Source organism: Talaromyces marneffei, chromosome 6 (genome assembly GCF_009556855.1).
Source record: "Talaromyces marneffei chromosome 6, complete sequence".
In the NCBI taxonomy this organism is placed as follows: domain Eukaryota; kingdom Fungi; phylum Ascomycota; class Eurotiomycetes; order Eurotiales; family Trichocomaceae; genus Talaromyces; species Talaromyces marneffei.
This window is the reverse complement of record NC_072353.1, coordinates 2,455,847-2,476,715: the sequence shown is the minus strand read 5'-3', so window position 1 is coordinate 2,476,715 and position 20,869 is coordinate 2,455,847. Positions and strand designations below refer to the sequence as shown.

Genomic DNA, 20,869 nt, shown 5'->3' with positions numbered 1-20,869 from the left:
TTTCTATTTATTCCCCGCAGAAAGTCCTATTGATGGACTTTTTCAGGTTTTGTATTTTGATGCCAGAGTTTGAAGAATATATTGATAATTCTTCTTTGATCCTGACGACGGTGATTGCAATCAGAGACTCCGTTCGCCGTTTATCGATTACCTACTTTCCTCTCCCTTCTGTGTATATGCGTCTGCATGCGTTCCTCAAGCGACATGTCCCCTTCTCTGTACAGAATCTCCTCCTTGAACTCAACTGCACAAGTGCAAGCCATGCAGTTGTTTCAACTAGCGATACAGGATGTATGTATCGCAACTTTTGTCAAAATGTTTGTTTTTCCAACTTTTCAGGTGACCAGTGCCTTGTCTTGACTACGTGTCAACTCTCATATGTGTATGTATTTATTGAAGTCGAGGGACCAGTTTGAATGAAGTTTCCTGAGGATGCTGTCTTACCATATATAATACTAGAATAAATATTTGTATCTAAAAGGTTGGTTAAGCATACCCCATATTTTGGCTGTACACAGGCAAGATTAAGCTTAGTTACGGACCAAATCATGCCTCGGCTCCCCGCAAGTTACCCGCTTAATTCAGCCTGGAGATCCATTGAACTCGTCCAATGTAACATTCACCTGGGCATCCATCTGATGTTCTGGCTGATTTATTCAGTCAGCATCTTTCAATTCTATCTCAACTTATTTCCTTGATTCTTTCTGGAATACTTTCCAAGCATCACCAGCTAGATTGGAGCTAGCCAAATGACGTCGTCTGCTAAACGCCGCCTGCAGGCGCTCAGCCAGCAGCTTGTGGAAGGGATCCCGGATGCTGGCACATTTGAAGGAATTCCACGAATTCGTACTGTGGCTGGGGATTCTGTTGGACAGTAAGTTTCTTTCTGCTATCCATACAAAAAACCAGAATGCTAACCACTTGTTGTTAGACGAGTTAAGGACAAGGTTGTTATTGTGACCGGCACGCTTGACCTCAAATACTCTCAATTCACGATGATAATTACTGACTATGATAACTAGGAGCAAACTCTCCCATCGGAATTGGACGAGCAAGTGCCCATCAATACGCCCGTAACGGCGCTGAAGCCGTCTACCTCTGCGACTACGATGACACCTATCTCCCCACACACAAACGAGAAATCGAATCTTTGTATCCTGATGTCGAAGTACAGATTCGCCAATTCGATGCTGGAGATGCCCCATCAGTGAAAGCTGTTGTTGACGATGCGATTGCTCGTTATGGACGGTTGGATATTATGTTTGCTAATGCCGGGATAGTTGGGTCGACGAAGTTGTTTACGGAGATTGAGCCGGAGGATTTCATGAAGACTTTGAAGACGAATACGTTAGGGTGAGTCATAACACAGTCTCACTTCGAAATGGATTTCTCTAATGGCACTGGATAGGGTATTTCTCGCTGCCAAATACGCCGCTCCCGCCATGCAAATAACCTCTGTATCCAAACCTTTCCCCTCTGGATCCATCATCTGCACCGCATCAGTTGCAGGCCTACGCTCCAACGCTGGTGGCACAGACTACTCCGCCTCCAAAGCCGCAGTCGTCAACATCGCGCAGACAACATGCTACCAACTCGCGGGTACGGGGGTTAGGGTCAACGCCATCTGTCCCGGCGTGATTGAGACGGGCATGACCAAAGTCATGTACGATGCTGCGCGGGCGCGAGGCACGCAGGATAAGATCGGTCAACTTAACCCCTTGCGCAGAGGAGCGGTGGCAGATGAAGTTGCGCGTGTGGCTCTGTTTTTGGGGAGTGATGAGAGTAGCTATATGAATGGACAGGCTGTGACGGTTTGTGGGGGGTTGAGTGCTGGACATCCGTTTGTACCTGGGAAGCTTGGTTAATACCTCTGATGACTCTGATCATTACACAAATATGTAGTTAGTTGTATATATTGTCGAGTATTGTAGCCAATCCAAACCGAAATAGTTGTGCAACTTGACTTAGGATGAGGCAGCAAATAAACAGACGCGAAGAAGAATTATTGACGTGGTCGTAAGCGGGGAAACATGTGACCTGCAGGCGGCACGTCATTTTGTGTATTTGTTCAGCGGGAAAGAAGCGGCCAGACTCTCGAGCTGCGTTTGGGCCGACAACACGCCTTCTCGCACTCAACGCTATGTCGAGTACGCTTCAAGAGAGAAGACAGTCTATGCATTCACTCCCAACATCGTTGCTCGTACACAATACTCACCTCGACTCGCACGCTTTGAGTCTTTGATTCCTTCCTTGCTCGTCTCGCCATCCCTTCCCATCACATTCCTGATCCTCGAGGATTCGAGACGCACACCTCTTTACCAAATCCTCGCTTCAGCCGTTTTGGCTTCTTGGCAGCTTCCTCTCAAAGACTCAAACCGATCAACATCTCGGCTCCCATGAAGTTTCACAGATCCCATCTTCGTTCCCATTTCTCCTCCCACTGCCTTGACCGCCAGTTGAGTCATGGCGGAGCCGACATCCACGACGCAAACACTACCACAACCAAAACGCTCCTCCTCCCAGACCTCCTCCTCATCTCACAAAAGCCAAAAGGCTAATGGCAACAACAACAAAACCGCTGCTGCCGTGGTTCGCCCAAAACAGACTACGAAACGGCTCTCGGCGGTATCCATCGTGTCCTCGAACACCGCGACGTCGGGGATTCCCGCTGATCTGACTTCGTTCCCTTCCCTATCGCCGGATAGTTCACCTCGAGAGTTGCGCGGCCAGCCTGATGTGGATATGGCAGTCACAGAACAGCAGCAGAGCGAAGAGGATAACCGTCGAGCTGTGAAACGAGGTAGACAGGCAGCTCTCGAACGGCTCACGTCCTCACTTTCGCAAGGATCGGGCCGCCCTGCTTTATTCGACGATTCATTTTCGACTTCAGAAGTACCCGGAGCCTTGCACTTGGTCGACAGTGACCACATAGAACATTTACTGGAAAAGAATGGTGCTGTGAAAACGGTCAGACAATTCGCGCGTGACCTTGCAGTTAGGGATGCCGAAATCTCGAAGCTACGAAGGAGGGCTGATGCTCGAGAACGGGAGCTGAAGCGCATGCTTCGAGATGTTGGGGTATCCAGTCAGGATATTGAGAGGCGTTTATATCACATGGAAAACCCCTCACCGAAGGATACGTCGCCCGGGGAATCGGATGGTATCCATAAGCTGGTCATGAAATCAAGCGTCGGAAATCTCATGGGTCAGGCCATGCTAGATCCTGTAGGCGAGTTTGATTCTGACGATACGGACCTAAAAGCAACCCTTCGACCACATCGTAACGATAGCGACGCGAAGTCTGGAACCTCAAGCATCGAATCCAGCACTCAGAGAAGGCAGGGGACTGTTCGTATGTGGCAGGACTATATCTTTGGAACTACCAACGCCAGCCGTAGGACTAGCCGGGGCAGCAGCGTGTTGACCGATGCGGACGATATTGACGAGATTGCTGGAGCTCCTCGTATTGCATCGAACAACACAGCGTCTGGCCGTCGGAAAGGGTTGGATGAAAGGCTCTTCCAGCCCCCTCTAAGCCGTGCAGCTTCCCCGGCGGGAGCGAAGCTTTCAAAAGCTGGGGAAACGTCCAGTCTTCACTCACGAAAATCGTCCAAGTCTGTCACTTCTTGGACAGTCAAGTTATTTGCAGGCAACTCTCAGAACAAGGATACTCAGGGTGCTTCCAGTGGAGATCGAAGCCGAGCGTCTTCTTTAGGAGAGGATAAGCTCAAAACTACCGCCAAACCATCGAATCTCACCGGCAAGAATGGATTGTCCGCTGTGGCTGCTTTGAAGCGTATCAACAGTTATAGCGGGGTCAATGGTCTTCCCAACACTTCTACGACATCCAACCCCAGTAGGTTAGGTCTTCAAAGACGTGTTACGGGGTCAAATACGCCTCAAACACCCAATGCAGATCGCAGCAACAGCACGGTAGCGACTAATCTTGGTCCTGTTGAGATGGATGCTATTCTTCCCATGGAGTCTCGACCACCAGCTCTGAGTGAACTAAATTTCAACTACCAATCAGGCAGCTTGTTGACGGATCGCTTTGGTTTCATATACGATCAACGGCGAAAGAAGAGACAAAAAGAAGCCGCACTATTGAGAAAAACTGCCAATAGAAACAGTCTGACTGAAACTATCAACAGTCACCGCAGCGGCGACATGGCCGAGGAGGGTGAAGTGGACGATGATCACCAGCGGACAGGGCTTGGCTTGACGATTCCAGATCAGCCAGAAACTCCAATCTCGGCCGAAGAAGCTGATAATGAGGGCTCAACGGTGAAACGCTGGCAAGACTATCTTCGCATTGCAACACGGCCAACAGAACTGTTGTCTCATACGCCTTCTGCTGCGCCTATCGTAGGTGTCTCCACTCCTGATGAACCACCCAAGAGAGTGGCATCTACAGTTGCCCTTGACAAGGCTGGGGCACCGTCAGTTAGTCCAAGTTCACAGCCAACCGCCTCAACTTCGGCCATTGTGGCAGACACACCCGAATTTGCCAACATACCGGCTCGCTCACAAATCACGACTGCGGTTAGTATATCCAATGAACAAGAGCCGGTCAAGCTCCTACTCGAACAATTGACGGAGCTCCACGATGTCCTTCAGCGCGAAAGAACGACTAGGTGGAATGAGTTTCTTCGTAAAGTCCGTGCAGAGCGCCGCCGAGAAGGTGAAGCCGCTGCAGCACTGGATCCTGAACGCGCAAACATGTCACTGAACATGCCCGAAGCTACCCTGGCTGATGGCGAAGTTGTCGGCATTGCCGGTTTGGGAAACAAGGGCAAGGTTGGGCGGAATAAGTGGCGAGAATTTCGGTCATTGGTGCTCTCTGGAATTCCTGTCGCCCATCGTCCAAAGATCTGGGCAGAATGCAGTGGCGCCTCAGCGATGCGTATCCCTGGCTACTACGATGACCTCGTCAATATGGTTAATGTGGTTGACGTTGATCCTACTATCGTCGCTCAGATCGATATGGATATCTACCGTACTCTTACTGATAATGTGTTCTTCCGGAATGGACCTGGTGTGGCAAAGCTACGAGATGTTCTGTTAGCCTACTCTCGCCGCAACCCTGAGGTTGGATATTGTCAGGGCATGAATCTCATCGCAGGTTCACTTCTATTGACTACGCCGACGGCCGAGGATGCATTCTGGATCATGACATCGATGATTGAGAATATTCTGCCCCACCATTATTACGACCATGGTCTTTTAGCTTCTAGAGCTGACCAACAAGTTCTTCGTCAATACATCACGGAAGTTCTCCCTCGTCTTTCAGCCCATCTGGATGAGCTTGGTATCGAGTTAGAAGCCTTAACATTCCAATGGTTTTTGTCTGTATTTACGGACTGTCTATCTGCTGAAGCACTCTATCGTGTATGGGACGTTGTATTGTGTCTGAATGTGACTAGCACGACTCGTGAAAGGGCGGGATCAACGGTTATTGCCAATGGTCCGAAGAAAGATGCAGAAGAGGACGCTGCGAGTGGTGGTGGCAGCACGTTCTTGTTTCAAGTCGCCTTAGCATTACTAAAGCTAAACGAACAGCAACTCTTGACAACTTGCCAGACACCTGCTGCGGTCTATACCTATGTCAACCATCAAATGACCAACCATGCAATCAGCATTGATGGCTTGATTCAAGCAAGCGAGGCTCTGAGGAACGTGGTTCGGAGAGAAGACGTCGTTGCTAGACGAGCTGCCGCTTTGCGATCAATGAAGAACGATGGCTACTCCTACCATGGCTCAACTTATTCGGATGATTGATTTTGATCTCTCCAAACATTGACAGAAAAAACACAACACATTCCTTCGAAAGATATCCTTTGTTTTTGCAGATTGAGGCGCATTATACCACCTTTTTTTTTTTTAAATTTCCTTCCTTTAGCGCCATTCTATTTGCATCAGGCGGGTTCGTTCCTTTTAACGAGATGGGAAAGTACATGCAGAGCATACAATGATACCCAACTCTTTTTATGCTAGAATTTTTGCCCGGCTTTTTTTTTTCCTTTTTTCTTCTTTCTAATTTTGTGCATTTGGGGGGTTGTGTTTATTGGAGTCAAGAGATTGCAGCATTTTGGGAGGGTGATGTCAGTATTTATTAGACTGGTTGATTTTTAATTTAGCATCAATGAAACTATTCTCAAATATCATCAAATTCTCAATGATCTTCTCAAAAATTTGGGTGCAATGCGATTAATCAGTGTTGGTATGATAAGTCACGTGACCTTCGACTATCCAATTGACTAATCGAGTCGACGTCACCAGCTTCAACCTATTCTCTGCTCTGCTATTCAATCAACAAAGACGAACATTGGTACCCACGCGGTTCCCACAAGGCGCTACTGGAATACTTGGAGATAACTACTGTTTTACCTTGAAGGACAATCGCACAATCCAAGATGGCGTCGTCGTCCAAGCCGACCAGCACCTTTCTATAGTAAGTTCGCTCAAACATCCTAAGTTTCTCCTGCTCGACACACTTTATCAGATTACTGACAAGATTACAACAGTTCCTGTATAGCCCACGGAACCACAATATTAGCCGAACATTCCTCCCCCGGCGCCTCATCCACCTCCGCCTCATCACTCGCCTCCATCATCCTCCCCAAAATCTCACACGACAAACCCCAGAAACTCACATATACACACGACCGTCTGTTTGTACACTACATCGCCGACTCCCCCTCATCCGGAAACACCCAGCAAGATGACAACAGCAAAACTCCCGCTGGAGGAGAACTCGACTCCCACTCCTCACTAAGCTACCTCGTCGTTGCAACCGCCGAACAAGGCCGACGCATCCCCTTCGCGTTCCTGCTGGAAGCCAAACGCAAATTTTTGTCTGCTTACCCGCCTTCAACAACCGATTTTTCGGCGCTACCAGCCTATGGCTGCGCGGCGTACAACTCCGAGCTCAGAGCGTTGCTGCAGCAATACAATACCGCGCCTCCCTCGGATTCACTCGCCTCCGCGCGGAGAGAGATTGATAGTGTGCGGAACATAATGACGGAGAATATTGAGCGGGTTCTGGAGCGGGGAGAGAGGATTGATTTGTTGGTTGATAAGACCGACCGGCTAGGAGGGACTGCGCATGATTTTAGGATGAGATCGAGGGGTTTGAGGAGGAAGATGTGGTGGAAGAATGTCAAGGTTATGGTGCTATTGGGCGTGGTGGTTGTGTTTTTGATTTACTTGTTTGTTGGGATGGGATGTGGGTTACCAGCTTGGGGGAGGTGTATTGGGAAGTAGATGTTGATTCTCGATATGAACCTTGGAAGGTGATGTCGACATGTATGAAGTATGAAGGATGGTGTGTGTATGTATGTGTATATCAAATTTGTCTGGCAAGTCAAGGAGTATTTACTTTGCATCGATTGATAGCGTCACTTTCATTGATTTCGTCTCGATTTCCTTTCCACTAACTAAATGACTACGAGATCTGTTTAGACATGTCCCTCATCATCAAACCCGTGATTATCATACAAGATTCTCAAGACGAGTCTGCAGATGAGCCAGCAACAATTGTGATTCATATTTGTAGTTACTGGGGGTTCAATCTACGCCAGCCGTATACCTCATAAACCATGAAAAATGATAGGTTAATGCGGAGATATTCTGGCGTTTCTCATGGAAGACCCAAGAGAAAGCGGGAAAGTGAAGAAAGGGAAATGAAATGTGAAGATTTTTTCGATTTGATTCAGCTGTAGGAACGCCGGGGTTGCCAAACAACTATGACATTAGAATAGTCTCGCACCTCCCCATGCTCGAGTCCTGATGATGGTGCCCATGAGGTAAACCACAGGCCCTTTCTTTTTTTGTGTAAAGACTCAAATTTCGCGCCTTTTCCCATTTCATGACCATGTAGCAGAAAAAAAATATACGCACACAACACACACCATATTTCCATTCCGTCTGTTTTACCGTAACGACATGATGGACGAAAAAGATGGAAGGAGAAAAAAATTTCAGATTTTTTCATTTCTGCCGCTTGCTAACATAAATCATGCTGAAAGAGCGGCCTTCTTGGCCTCACGACCCTTGCCAACGCGCTCCAAGAGGTTTTCACGATCCTTGTCCAACTTGAGCTTGGTGATGACGACCTTGGAAGGGTGGATGCCGAGGGGGACGCTCTGGCCGTTGGACTTTTCGCGGACAACACGCTCAATGTGGATGGCGTACTTGAGACGGTAGACGCTGGTGACCTTGCCCTCACGACCCTTGTTGGAGCCCCGGACGATGGTGACTTCGTCGTCCTTGCGGATGGGGATGGAGCGGACCTGAACAAGTCATGTTAGTCTTTTGTTCCTTCAATCTTGAAATTCCCCGTAGTTTTTTGTTCGTTCCATCTTTCCAACAGAGAATTCTCTTCGTATAAGATGGTGTTTGTGTAAAATCTCGAGGGCACTATCGAGGGGATTAAGGACGGGTTCGTACATTGTGCTTCTCACGGAGCTCTTTGCTGAGAGGAGCGCTCATGATGACTCGTCGCTCGCTGGAAGGAGCACTGAAGTGAGCCTTGCGCGACTTTCGTCGCGAGGAGGCGACGGCTGTTGTAGAAAATCCCATCAGTAACTTGACTCCAAATCGAGCAACTTAGGCTCGTCCACCACATCAAAACCAAAGAATCTCCCAACAGCGATGCAAACCAGGTCGAGAATCCTTTCAAATCAATTATAAATACATACCGTGATATGTCTTGGTCATTTTTGCAGAGCCGGTGTCGAATGGCAAAATGGGCTCTGTAAAAGGGTGTTGTCGTCTGCGTCGTCGTGATCGTCTAAGATCTTGAAATGTTAGCCGAAATGTGCGCTTCGATAGTTTCTCAGTGTGCGTCACATGACTACGCTAAGCGGACACTTGTATTGGTCAGTGTGGACCCCATGGCGCTTGACTGTTTTGGGAGCGCCAAGCAATTTGCAGATGCTCCGCGCTTAGTTCGTTGGATAAACACGAGCAACGGCCGCAGACCCGCCCGCAGTTTCCATGCTTCTTCAACTTTGGAAGTCTACTTCATGAAGACGCCTCAGGGCGAACCATGACGGGAGATCGGTGTCGCTCTGAGCGACCATCCTTCTAGCGATAATGTCGTCATATCCCAAGTACAACTCGTACCGATTCCCCAATAGTCAGAACGAAGAGAACTCGAGAAGAAATCACCACCCTGCACAACAGCAACAACAGCAACAGCCTGTGCAACCCCCCCGGGGGTATATGGAAGCGAATTACTCTTGGAACAACGAAAACACGAACCGATCCTATTTGAATACCAACAACGCGTACTCGCGCGCTCAAGATTCGTTGTCGAGCTTTCCGCATTTTCCTGTTGAGCTTAGTCGCTATAGTCAACACGGCACGCGCACAGATGAGAATACGCAGAGAAGTGCCGGACTGAATAGTCTGGTTTATGTTTCTTCGCTCCATCAGAACTCGGGGGTGTCGCAGTCCAATGTTAGTGCGCAAGGCTCGAGTAATTCGAATGCTCAATACCAGAGTGCGGCTTCATATCGTTACCCATCTCAGTCAAATTCAGCAGTGAATGCCCAAGCGACAACAACCTATAATCAACAGCCTCAGCATGTTTCTAACGCTGTCTCTCTAACATCTCTGGCTTCATATACATACCGGAACACTTCAGTGAACAATGCTGCGCAACCAAAATGGCGCCCGTCGCCGAAAGCGAACCAGCGTGGACAGCGAAACACCGAAAATGACAAAAGTCCGCTTGTCACACAACCTTCCACAAATACGTCTCTAAACGCGCCTTCATATTCACAGATGTCTCATGGATATAGTCTATATACCACCAATACCTCATCCGTAGCTAATCCCAGCCATACCGTGATCTCTATAGAAACGTTGCCCACGGTTACTCAAGATTATCCTCAAGTGTCAGAGACTAGAACTACGGATCAGATTTCTTCTTCAAACGTCCAATACATCAATTCTACTGATCTCTACATCCAACAATATTTCCTCGCACAGGAACGTGCCAGAGCAACAGAACCAGAGCAAATGGCAGGAGAGGAGGCTCGAAAGAAAGAAGTCGAAGCTCAGACTCAGGTTCAGGCGGAAGCTGTTGCCAGGGCTGCAGAGGAGGCTTCGTCCACAAACGCGCAAGCGACGCCTACGAGCACTGCTAAGGGAACAGTCAAACCGAAGCCTGCCAAAAATACATCTAAAAAGAGATCATCTGCAAAAAAGGATGCTGCGCCCGCAGATCCGTTAGACCCAGAGGGTGACCACGACATGGCTCTCGAAATGCGGATGATGTTGGAGAAGCTTCATAGTATGCGGAGTAAGGATCCTTCATTGTTTGCTAAGCTATGGGACGACTTCAAAAACCCGGCTGCAAGTACCCAAACTACTGCAACATCGGAGCAGGCGGCCGCTGGTCCGAGTCAGTCTACAACCAATCCACCTCCATCAACTAGAACTCTTAGTAAAACGCCCAAGGGCCAGGCCCAGGCCCAGGACAGCTTTCCAGACCTCGGGAAATTCCCTGCGCAGCGACGCAAAAGGGAGAAGCAAAGTGATGTTGCGGAGGTCGGTGCCGCCAACTCGCAGTTAGATGCTTCTGCTCCTGTTGCTCAAGTCAATGTCAATTCAATGCGTAATCAACAGCAACATCAATCTCCTGCACCTGTCCCTGCGTCTGTTGCAAAAAAAACAGCCGCAAAATCACTGCAGAAAGCATCGACTGCAGCTTCCTCAGCATCTAAGCCCAAGGCGACGCCAGCACAAGAGGCTACATGGCCAGTTGCAACTCAACAGAAGCTAGCCAAGGCTGTTTCAGGGTATTTGAGCAAAGATGCTGCAAACAATGGCAAAGAATGTTCACCAGAGTCTCTGATGCTCCTTTTGCGAAACAATCCGACCTATCCAGATCTATGTGCTCAATTGGAGTCTCGAGGGTTCGTCTTGGATAGACAAGCCATGGCCAGGTTTCTTCTTGTAGCTGTCCCTGCGCTCCTTAGCGGTAAGAACGGGCAGGAGAAGAAAGCGGAAGCAATCAAAAACACTCCTTCAGCCCAGGCAAGCCGGTCTCTCCCTCCAACTATGACTCAACCTCCTCCACATCCACCATCTCTGCCACCTCAACCAGTCCAACCTACTCAAGCATCTCAACTAGTACCACCGGCTCAATCTACGATACCGCCTCGTCCAGCTCTTCCTCAAGGAGTGCCCACATCTGACTTGGATGTCGTTTACTACCAACCGGGAGCACCGGCGCACAAACCACATGCACCAAAGAACGTCGATCCAACTATAAGCACTGCTAGGCCACAATCAAACCAGAAAGGAAAAACTAGTTGGCAGCGGCCACGGAGATCGGACGGGGCATGGATATCGAATCACCCTGTTGGGCCTAAGGCTGCAATGGCGAGAAAGAGATTTTTTTCTGAGATTGTGGACATGTCACAAGCGAGCAGCGACGAAGAGGGAATTCCAAGCGATGATGACGATGACGATGAAGATGGATTTTCTGGTCGTCCAAATGCCAGTATGAATATGAGCATCTCTCAGCCGCCAAACTTTCCAGATTCTGGGCCAGATCCGATGGATATTGACACGGACTCGCCATATCCAATTGAACAGGATCTGTCTGATTCACATGCTGCTATACCCGAGCCTGATATTGAGTTCAATCCTGATGATGAGTCTGTCCTCTGCGAGATCAAACGTCTACCGAACATAACCAAGCCGTTGAACCCGTCAGATGCCTTGAAAAGAGTTTATTACAACCCGAAATCAATTGCACGGGACATCATGCTTGCTACAGGTCGACATCCGTCTGAGCGGCCCCTGAACTTTCACTTGATGCATTTCACACAAACATTCTCGGGGGTTACCGTGCGGTCGGATCTTGAAACTTTCAAATGGAATCTCGTTGACCCAGGCGGCCCTTCCATGCCAGTTGTTGAACTCGAGGATATCCTCGTAGAGCCACCCGAGTTTACTCGTAAGAAGCGCCGTCGCCGTGATGTTGGATCACGTGACGACGCAGACGTCAAAGGCCCCACTTCGGAGAGTCAACCTCAGCCAAGCGGAACAGTTGCTACGCCTGGACAACCACTTTCTACTTCTGTTTCCACGCCTCACGGTGTACGTGATTCAATGGTTGGCACACCGACCACTGGTCAGAGGACCGGTCGTCGCGGTCGGCCGCCTGGCGCCAAAAACAAAAACCCTACGAAAGCTACCTTGAAAGCTCTTGTCAAGACTACCGCTGGGAGCTCTACGAGAGACGCGCAACCCGCCGTACCTGCACCTGCACCTGCTACCTCCGTCCCTGAGCTTTCCTATCCTATGTTCACGTGTGAATGGGCGTCTTGTCCTGCGCAACTCCACGACGTGCATACGTTGGAGCGCCATGTTGTCAAAAACCACATATCTGGTCAAACAACATGTCTATGGCAGAACTGTCCCAATCTTGCAACAGAGTATAGCGGCGAAGGTTTGAAGGAGCATTTAGCACAAGCGCATATCCAACCTCTGGCATGGAAGTACGGAGATGGGGCCTCCGTTAATGGAAATGGTGAGAAAGAGATCACCTCACAGGTTGCTGCTATTGTGTCATGAATAAATTATTGAGGAAGAACTCTTTTTTCGTTTATCTTCGTATTAGTCCAATTAGATCTCGATCGTTATTTGAATGCCAACGGCTTGATTGTGACACCCGACGCTATTACGGCCGGCGAAAACGACGCCCTCATATTCCCAGTTGAACCGATACCGATTCGCGCATTCAATAAACTGTACGGCGATCAGAAGGCCACCGATCGTGCACGACAGGTATTGAGGGCGGTGCAAAAGCGACGCAGACGCGTAGGCATTGGTCTTGAACAGGAAGGTTGCGAATTCTCGACCCCCGTGCGGAACAAACTATTTGTGAACGACGAGGAGTTTTACGAGGTGGTGACTGATGGGGAGCAAGGGACGGATGATTGGTTTTCGCAAGGCGAGACTTATTAGGTGGACTGTATTACGATATTAGATTTTTTTCATGGAGTTTGGATGGCCGGATAGGCTATACCCTTGAGTCTGGGGATTCAAGGATGGTGTTTGGCGCTGGCGGCATGGATTCATTTAGTCAGGAAAGACTGCAGTCGTCTAATCACATATTCATACAAGATGCGAAATATTATTGAATGTTTAATATCTCTGCAACGACAAGTAGGCGTATAGAAACCTTTGTAATGTCAACCCATTCATATCAAGCAACGACCAAGCATCTAGGTCGTCTTCCCCCTCGAAGCCACCGCAGCAGCAGGGGCAAAAACAACGGGATCCGCGCCAACAGGAATCTTCTTGTCTGTAGATGTCGTGGATGATGTGGATAGAGAATCTTGTGATTCATCTTTGGCGTTTACTTCGAGGAAGTGGTAGAGGACAATGAGGAGCATGGCGCATGAGCCGAGGAAGATGGCGAGTCTGAAGAGATCGTCGTCGGAGATCATTTTGGATATATTGTTTGTTCTTAAAGCGTGTCGATTGTCTGCACGTGGTCAATGGAGAGGTCTATATCGTGGTGGTTAGTCAATCGTTGCTCAGAGCCTCAGTTAAAGCGCTCCGTCTGGCCAGCTTGCAATTGGGGATGGCGGATGGCGGAGGGAGTGGTCGCGGTCCAACGCACCTTTGTCACCACCAACGAGAAGGAGTCTCATGCGTGTGGAGCGATCGCAATTCGATTATTCAAGAGAGATTTGAGAGTGGACAGTCCAGTCGGATGTTTGCAGTGGAACTTCTGGTGTTGTTGCAAGTCAAGCGTGGCAAGCCAAGACTGCTCTGTAACTTAACTATGGCGTAGACGTAATCAATTAACACAAACCATTGGCTCCCGCTCCACCAAGCGATCAATCATTCAAGTGTCAAATATTCTGTCAAGGCCACTTATTTCTGCTTACGGTAAATTCCCGAGGTTAAAATTTTATATCGATAGACGTCGTATTCAGTAACGTAACAGAACTTCTGGATTGCATTTCGCCACCCATCGCTTTGCCTATAGTCACTACGTATTTGCGAACTGTCCCCTGTACTGTACTACGTACTTAGGATGAACCCACGAAGGGGGTTAACCTATTTGGGCAACAGGTTCTTTTGTACCCTGTAGGCTTAACGACGTCTAATTTATACGAGACAGGTCGGAGTGGCTGCAACTGTCTTTTCATAGGTCACCTGTAGTCCGTGGTTCACCATTTGTCGGTAGGCTGTGCTTAGTTACCGAAAGGTGACTATAGTCGGATCTAGATTGTTCCCGTCTCACCTTTCGAAATCTGTTTCTTTCACATTTCAACCAGTTCATATTTCCACCGACAAACTCACGGGTTCGGATGCCCCTCGTTGTCAGTGTCACTCTACCCAATTGACGGTACCACACCACCTACACACGTGCTTCCAACCATTATAACGAAACATTCCTCGGCTTTCACGCCCTTTTTTGCGCTTCGTTTCGCTCATCTACCAAAAATCTTGTATAGGATCGTTCGCCACGAGACGTTGAACCGTCTGTCATTCATCCGGGGCCACTGCGACGCTGTGAAAATTACTGGTCGGTTCTTCGGGAGCAGACCATCCATCTTGTATCGCGACGCGAATGCCAGGTGTGTTTAGAACAAAGCAACACCACATCTACATATACATAATTCGCTCGCCCCCTCGAACGATCGTTGATACGCATTGCGCAGTTGACATCGATCTTCAAGGCGATATAAACGGACCATATACATACCGCAGCTGCGATCTATGACAAAACCACGACCATGGATCCAGGCGCATTCGCTTACTCGATCGATCCGAACGTCTACGATGGTTTCAATACGGGCAACGGCAATGACGCCATGTCTATAAATGTGAACTTTAATGAGGATACAAAAGTCAATGAAAATTGGAATGGATCTGTCAATGGGATGACTACAACAACCCCTTCAAATGGAGGCTCCAATCAAAAGTCTGCAGGTCCTTCGCCATTGGCTTGCTTGGCATGTCGACAAAAGCATCTCAAGTGCGATGGCAGACAACCGATCTGCGGCCGGTGTCAGTCCGGAGAACTCGCCTGTGAATACACTCCATCCCGACGAGGGTATAAAGGTCCCTCGAAGAAACGTCGAGCGAATCCTCCATCGACAGAACAACAAATCGTGAATATTGACCCGCAGATTTTCAATCTTGATGGTCGGCCACCGGAAATATCGCCTGATTGGCATATCCCAAGCATTGTTGGTTCCGTGCCTTCGTCGGCGACACCACCTGGTCAGGCATTCACACCCCCAGATATGCCAGTGGCAGGGGTAGTTACTACTAATCCTACCGGTTCTATCGGTTATAGTACATCAGTTACCCCACAGGCTGGAAGAATACAGTCGCCATTAACTCCTGAATCGCCGCCAACAGCGCTGGGGAGAGATGGATATTTGGTCGATGTGTTCTATTCTAATTTCCATCCCGCTCACCCATTTCTTCCACCGCCGGGCATGTTCTATAAATATTCTCCACCTCCTTACCTTGAGCTGGTGATCAAATTTATCGGCGCTCACTTCACGCCAGCAGCGTCCCCCGAGCCATATCGACAGTCTGTTGTTTCCACAACTGTTGGCCAAGATCCATGCCCCGAAAAGGTGCAAGCATTGTTATTACTTACCATTGTTCTCCATTCGCGTAACGAGCGGCAAGAGGCTGGAGAGCTTTTGGCGCAAGCTGTGTCTTTGGCGTACGACCTGGGCATGCATCGCAAGGAGTATGCAGAGAACATGGCGGAAGATCCAATCCGAAGAGAGAGCTTCCGTCGCACCTGGTGGGAACTGTTTGTTATCGAAGGCATGTTGACTGCCCTAGGCATACGCACTTCCTTTACAGCCAGCGAAGTTCCACTTGAAGTGCCGCTTCCGTGTGAAGAGCGCATCTACCAGGATGGATTGGCCCCTCCACTCTACCCGCCTACCATCAAGCAGTTTGATGACCGGATATTTGCTGAAGAGGACATCACCTTCTCATCATTTTCTTACCGTATCGAAGCTGTCCGAGTTTTGGGCAGAGTGGTATCATTGTCAGAGTCTGCATCAGGCCAACAGCAACAGGAAGAGGTAGAATCAGTGGATGCGCGAATCGCATCATGGTTCCATCACATCCCAGACTCGAAGATGGAACTCATGCGGCCGGACGGGACAATGGATGAGATGATGTTCCAGGCACGAATGATCATCAACGGGGCATCAATTTACCTGAATTTCCCTCGATCAGATCTACTTTCGTCGCCAGCTGTGGCTGCAGAGGTTATCTGCGGTCATTCGGGCATATGCTTGATGCCCGCATTTTCACACCATGCTCACGCCATGAGAGCCCTTAATGCGGCAAGCGAAATATCGACGCTGGCAGCACTTCGAATGCCCGTCACAAAACACACCCCATTCTTTATTTGTGCCTTAGTCCTGAGCTCGATTGTCCAATTGGCAGGCTACTCGGTCAAAGCAGGACAAATGCCGGACCCTCGCCGCGACCGTCTCACTCTCACAGTCGGCGTTTTCAAGTCGCTAGGGCGGACGTGGGCGATTTCGCAATCGGTCATGAGACAGATCAAGGCTGTGGCTCGCGATGTGCTCGAGATAGGTGTTCGGCCGCAGGCTGACGAGAACAATCTTGACTTTAGTGCGTTTTTAGAGGGGAGTCAGTTCTGGATACCCACCAATGTGCAGCCTGCATAGTCATTTCTTCTATCGAATGAGATCAATGGAAGAAAAAAAAAGTTAACAGAAAGGGTGTACAGTCTACTTTACGAGATCATGACGATTTTTATCTTCTTGGATATTGCAATACACATACACTTGCCTATAAATATCATGGACAGATCGCAATGGGACTACTACATACTACGTAGCATATATCAATCGCCCCTCTCAGCCTTAAATGAGTTATGATGTGTTTCCCGCGGCAAACCATGCTCGGGACATTTAGGCTTTGGTGGTACAATACAATACGTATATAAATTACAGTGCCACCCGGCCACCATCGAACCCCGCCGTTATCAGCATCGCCGTCCTTATTATCCGCTGGTGGCCGCGTATTGACCCCCTTATCTCCCATAGTTATCTATACTGATGGTTAGACTACGAGAGTCGTTTTCGTCTTTCTCCGCACGACATTACCATACCTTTACCTCCAGCGTATCTTTCCCCTCACACAATTTGAATTAGATTACACATAGAAATACCTATACAAGGGGGGCTTCCCATTATCTTTCTTTTCTCTCCTCTTTTTTTTTTTTTTTTTTTGCCCTCCTTCTATCTTCTGATCGCGAGTACTTGATATTCCTTCAACAGCTATTCAGCAGAGGCTGTATCAATCAACTTGATATTTTGATTTCTTCGAGGATTCCTTGTCTTGTACGTCATATCTACGTATTTTAGCTGTCCCCTTTTGGGCTGTATTCGTTCAGACGAGAATACCTTTATTTCGACGACGGTCTTTCTGACAGGCGGTGCTCATATTGAATCTAGAACGCTCATTCATTTTACCTTGATCGGACAATTTCTTCGGATCTTAATTCGAAAGACTCGACAAGAACATAGCAAAGATGTGCAGAAAAGCTACTTGCGCCACTTGCCGTACGTCCCAATCTCCTCCTCCCCGCCCCCTCTACCGGTAGTACCTATCTATCTATGCTATTCACCCATCAATCTCTCTCTTTTTTTTAAAAAAAAAAAAAAACGTCTTCTGGAGCATTGTACTGACACTTGCAAAAGACAAGGCAACCTGGTGGGGTTGCGGCCAACACATCCCCATGGTCTTCGAATCCATACCCGAGAACGAATGGTGCGTCTGTGCGCCCAAGGTCACCGTTGAAGGAAAGGAGTATCCGCCCAAGGGAGCGCTTGCGAATTGACTAGCTTCGATGTTTGGGTGGTGATAACCACCACCACCACCGCCGCCCCCGGGAATTTACCGGCTTTGGGGGGTTTTCTTGATGTTGATGGAGGGTTTTTATGATTCGTTTGACTCAGCGAGGTGTTCTTTTGCTATTCCAATGGAGGGGCTGCTTTTTTTTTTGTTCCACTTTGCTCTAGGTATCTGAGCTATTGTCTGTGTGTCCCGGATATTGAGAGAGTATCGCTATGCTATGCTATCAACCACGGAAGCCATATTAAGTTAACTAGTTAACTAGTTAACTAAGTTATAGTTACGATTTCAGATGCACGATTTATGTAATCCATGCAGTGCGGTGATTGGCGTCTTTAAGCGACATTAGTACGTACATGAAGTATGCCATGTGGTCATATAGACTAACTAAAGTATTACCTACATAGCAGCCAGGGCATGACTACGTAAGCATTAACCAGTTAACTAACTATGAGCAGTTAATGATAACCAGGTACTGTTATTAGATTATTAAGCAAGATAGCATGACTATCGCATATCTTCCACATCAGATAAGCTCCCAATCGTATCATCGTCATCATCATCATCGTCGTCGTCGTTGTATTCGTTATCAAAGTATTCAAATCCATCCTCGTCACCATTCTCCATCATTTGAACATCGTCGTCGTCGTCAACCATAGACCCATTCGCACTCTTAACATTCAAGTCCTGAATACCCACGACAAGCTCAAAGTCAGAAAGAGACGTTGTCACAGATCTGACAGTTGTGGAAGCATGGCTGTCAGTAGCTTCATGTGAAGCGCGTTGCACGGTACTCGCCGCCTCGTCGGGACGAATGGACTCAAATGAGTCCATAGATGCAACTTCATCCGGATCCCGGACACTACCCAGATGCACGGAAGGACCTGCAGTTGAGAATCCTCCTTCTTCTAGAGTAGGAACAGAATGGTCGTCGAATACGCCTCCGGTGCCGTCATCGAACCCCCCGGCCCATAAAGGCAGGAATTTGAATTCGTCCTCTTGGAGACAGACGAGTGTGTCAACGATATCGAAGGGAACATCAAAAGTTGAAGCAGTAACCTGTTCGTATTGTGGAGGCCCTGCGATGCGAGATACTACTTTATCCAGATATCTCTCGACAGCCGTTTGGAAGATTCCAAAATCATACCAGATCATATTAACCTCTCTGTGAAATTTCGTAAAGACTCGGTCAACCTCTACTGTTGTTATAGGTCGAATAATCGCGCTGCCCTGATCTTTCAGATTCGGTATGGCTGGCGCCAGGTCTTTTATCGACGAATAGATCCAGACATTTGTGTTTGTTAGCACAGGGAGGCTTGTAGAAAGTGTTTTCCAAAAGCCGCGTGTCAATATCCGACAGAAAGGAGACATGGCTGAGCGGGCTGTATAGTATCCTATACCCGGATACTCGGTCGCATCATTGGAATAGAATCTGTGTTCTGTGTTTGGTGTAGATTGGTGCATCAGCTCCTGGTATATCTGGCAGCGAACATACAGCTTGCAAAAGTCGATGAGCTCGTGGATGGCTTCCTGGTGTTCTGCGCGGTTGACGATGGCCCATTTCCTGAAATCTTCCATCACTACTTCTTCGACCCAATCCATTCTTGAGCCTACAAGGTTGACGAATTCGTTCAGCATCCGGTCAAGGAAGACTTTGCTGGCATACTCTACTCGCTGCACTTCTGTATCATCCAATAATTCGCGATTTCGGCCGTGTAAGGTGAGAGCCTTACGTTTCGGTATTTCGTCGTTTATTGATGATTCCAGAACCATCAAACTTTCTTCGCCAACCAGGATGGCAAATGAAGCCTGACAGAGAGCGCGATTCTGTAGGCCGCATCCAATCTGGTAAGCCAGTTCCGGGTTCACTTCGATAAACATGGTGTTTGGCCGGCTGTATAACCAGACCAAGATATGGTCACCAACTGCTGGGTGTGTAGCAACTTGTAAGATTTTCGCCAAGGCAAAGTATGTCCAAAGTTTTGGTGCTGTATCGAGTTTTGGATCAAGCCCTTCGATTGCATGCAAGAAGCGCTCCAGACATGTTCGATGTCGGATGGGCGAGTAATCGAGCGGAAGACCCGGTAGTCTTTTGAAGATCTTCTTTGGAGGTTCCGGTTCTTTCTGCACAATCGCTGCCTTTGGATGACTCTCCTCACTCTCTTCATACGAAGGGGGAGGGTCCAAGTCCGCTCGTAAGGTGGGCAAATTCCCTTGCCAGTTCATAATTCTAGTTGGCGAGGTCGAAGGTTGAGCTTTAGAATTCTCCTTAGCTTGTTTCATGGTTTGCTTTCTGGCTTGCTTTGATTGTTTCTTATCCTGCCTTCTGGCAGTCTTACTTCCTTGTCTGATGACGTCGTCTGCGTTAACGACTATGGGATCAGCCATCGCATCATCCACAGTCACGATCCATTCTAATTCATCCCGTCCGCTAACACAGGACGAAGGAAGCGCCCATCGAGACTGCATCTGTCCCCATTTACGCACACCCATTGGACACGACAATTCCGTCATGAAGATAACCGCTTCGTCACCCTCAGATGGGGGAGTTAGATCAATAGCGTATTTGACGCCCAAGGGCATCTCGTTGGTGAGGCCGTAGTGCTTGCGGACGCGTGCTTGATTCCGAGGCCGAAAGAGATTCTTCAGCACATCTGAGCCTGTATCTAGTAGTTTCCGACTGTGTATTCGGTGCGGAATAGCGTGTACTGTTGTCTGGGTTCCGAATACCCAGCGATGAGATTCGTGTTGGCTGGATTCACCTGGTTGCTGAGGGCTGGGATCGATGTAGACAAGAGTGTCTGCTTCGTCGTCAGTGAATAAGAGCAGAGGCATTCGTAAGTTCTCGATGAGAAAGTCAGGGCTTCCCAAGGGGACGACATTCGAGTTATTTTGGGGCCCCATGTCAGTGGTGCCTTCTTGGATTGAATTTTGCATCTTGGCGATGATATCTGATTTGTAGATT

The 20,869-nt window shown here is 48.5% G+C and overlaps 8 protein-coding genes across 8 annotated transcripts; 5 read left to right on the top strand and 3 right to left on the bottom strand.

Annotated features, from left to right (window-relative positions):
- Window positions 1–749: 749 nt before the first annotated feature.
- Window positions 750–2,400, top strand: EYB26_008402 (uncharacterized protein; the record flags this gene model as incomplete). Its single annotated transcript, XM_054267657.1, has 5 exons — window positions 750–874; window positions 932–963; window positions 1,023–1,353; window positions 1,409–1,811; window positions 1,969–2,400. The coding sequence occupies 5 exons, from the start codon at window positions 750–752 to the stop codon at window positions 2,398–2,400; spliced, it is 1,323 nt and encodes a 440-aa protein (XP_054123632.1).
- A 63-nt stretch (window positions 2,401–2,463) lies between these two features.
- Window positions 2,464–5,778, top strand: EYB26_008401 (uncharacterized protein; the record flags this gene model as incomplete). Its single annotated transcript, XM_054267656.1, has 1 exon — window positions 2,464–5,778. One exon carries the CDS (start codon window positions 2,464–2,466, stop codon window positions 5,776–5,778), a length of 3,315 nt encoding a protein of 1,104 aa, XP_054123631.1.
- Window positions 5,779–6,413: 635 nt separating this feature from the next.
- On the top strand, window positions 6,414–7,263 carry EYB26_008400 (uncharacterized protein; the record flags this gene model as incomplete). Its single annotated transcript, XM_054267655.1, has 2 exons — window positions 6,414–6,451; window positions 6,525–7,263. The coding sequence occupies 2 exons, from the start codon at window positions 6,414–6,416 to the stop codon at window positions 7,261–7,263; spliced, it is 777 nt and encodes a 258-aa protein (XP_054123630.1).
- Window positions 7,264–8,015: 752 nt separating this feature from the next.
- EYB26_008399 (uncharacterized protein) lies at window positions 8,016–8,718 on the bottom strand (the record flags this gene model as incomplete). The annotated part of the gene is made up of 3 exons (XM_054267654.1): window positions 8,016–8,291; window positions 8,449–8,561; window positions 8,700–8,718. The coding sequence occupies 3 exons, from the start codon at window positions 8,716–8,718 to the stop codon at window positions 8,016–8,018; spliced, it is 408 nt and encodes a 135-aa protein (XP_054123629.1).
- Window positions 8,719–9,096: 378 nt separating this feature from the next.
- EYB26_008398 (uncharacterized protein) lies at window positions 9,097–12,987 on the top strand (the record flags this gene model as incomplete). Its single annotated transcript, XM_054267653.1, has 2 exons — window positions 9,097–12,550; window positions 12,641–12,987. The coding sequence occupies 2 exons, from the start codon at window positions 9,097–9,099 to the stop codon at window positions 12,985–12,987; spliced, it is 3,801 nt and encodes a 1,266-aa protein (XP_054123628.1).
- Window positions 12,988–13,156: 169 nt separating this feature from the next.
- Window positions 13,157–13,472, bottom strand: EYB26_008397 (uncharacterized protein; the record flags this gene model as incomplete). Its single annotated transcript, XM_054267652.1, has 2 exons — window positions 13,157–13,204; window positions 13,275–13,472. 2 exons carry the CDS (start codon window positions 13,470–13,472, stop codon window positions 13,157–13,159), a joined length of 246 nt encoding a protein of 81 aa, XP_054123627.1.
- A 1,302-nt stretch (window positions 13,473–14,774) lies between these two features.
- EYB26_008396 (uncharacterized protein) lies at window positions 14,775–16,712 on the top strand (the record flags this gene model as incomplete). Its single annotated transcript, XM_054267651.1, has 1 exon — window positions 14,775–16,712. The coding sequence occupies one exon, from the start codon at window positions 14,775–14,777 to the stop codon at window positions 16,710–16,712; it is 1,938 nt and encodes a 645-aa protein (XP_054123626.1).
- A 1,699-nt stretch (window positions 16,713–18,411) lies between these two features.
- EYB26_008395 (uncharacterized protein) lies at window positions 18,412–20,841 on the bottom strand (the record flags this gene model as incomplete). The annotated part of the gene is made up of 1 exon (XM_054267650.1): window positions 18,412–20,841. The coding sequence occupies one exon, from the start codon at window positions 20,839–20,841 to the stop codon at window positions 18,412–18,414; it is 2,430 nt and encodes an 809-aa protein (XP_054123625.1).
- Between the last annotated feature and the right edge of the window lie 28 nt (window positions 20,842–20,869).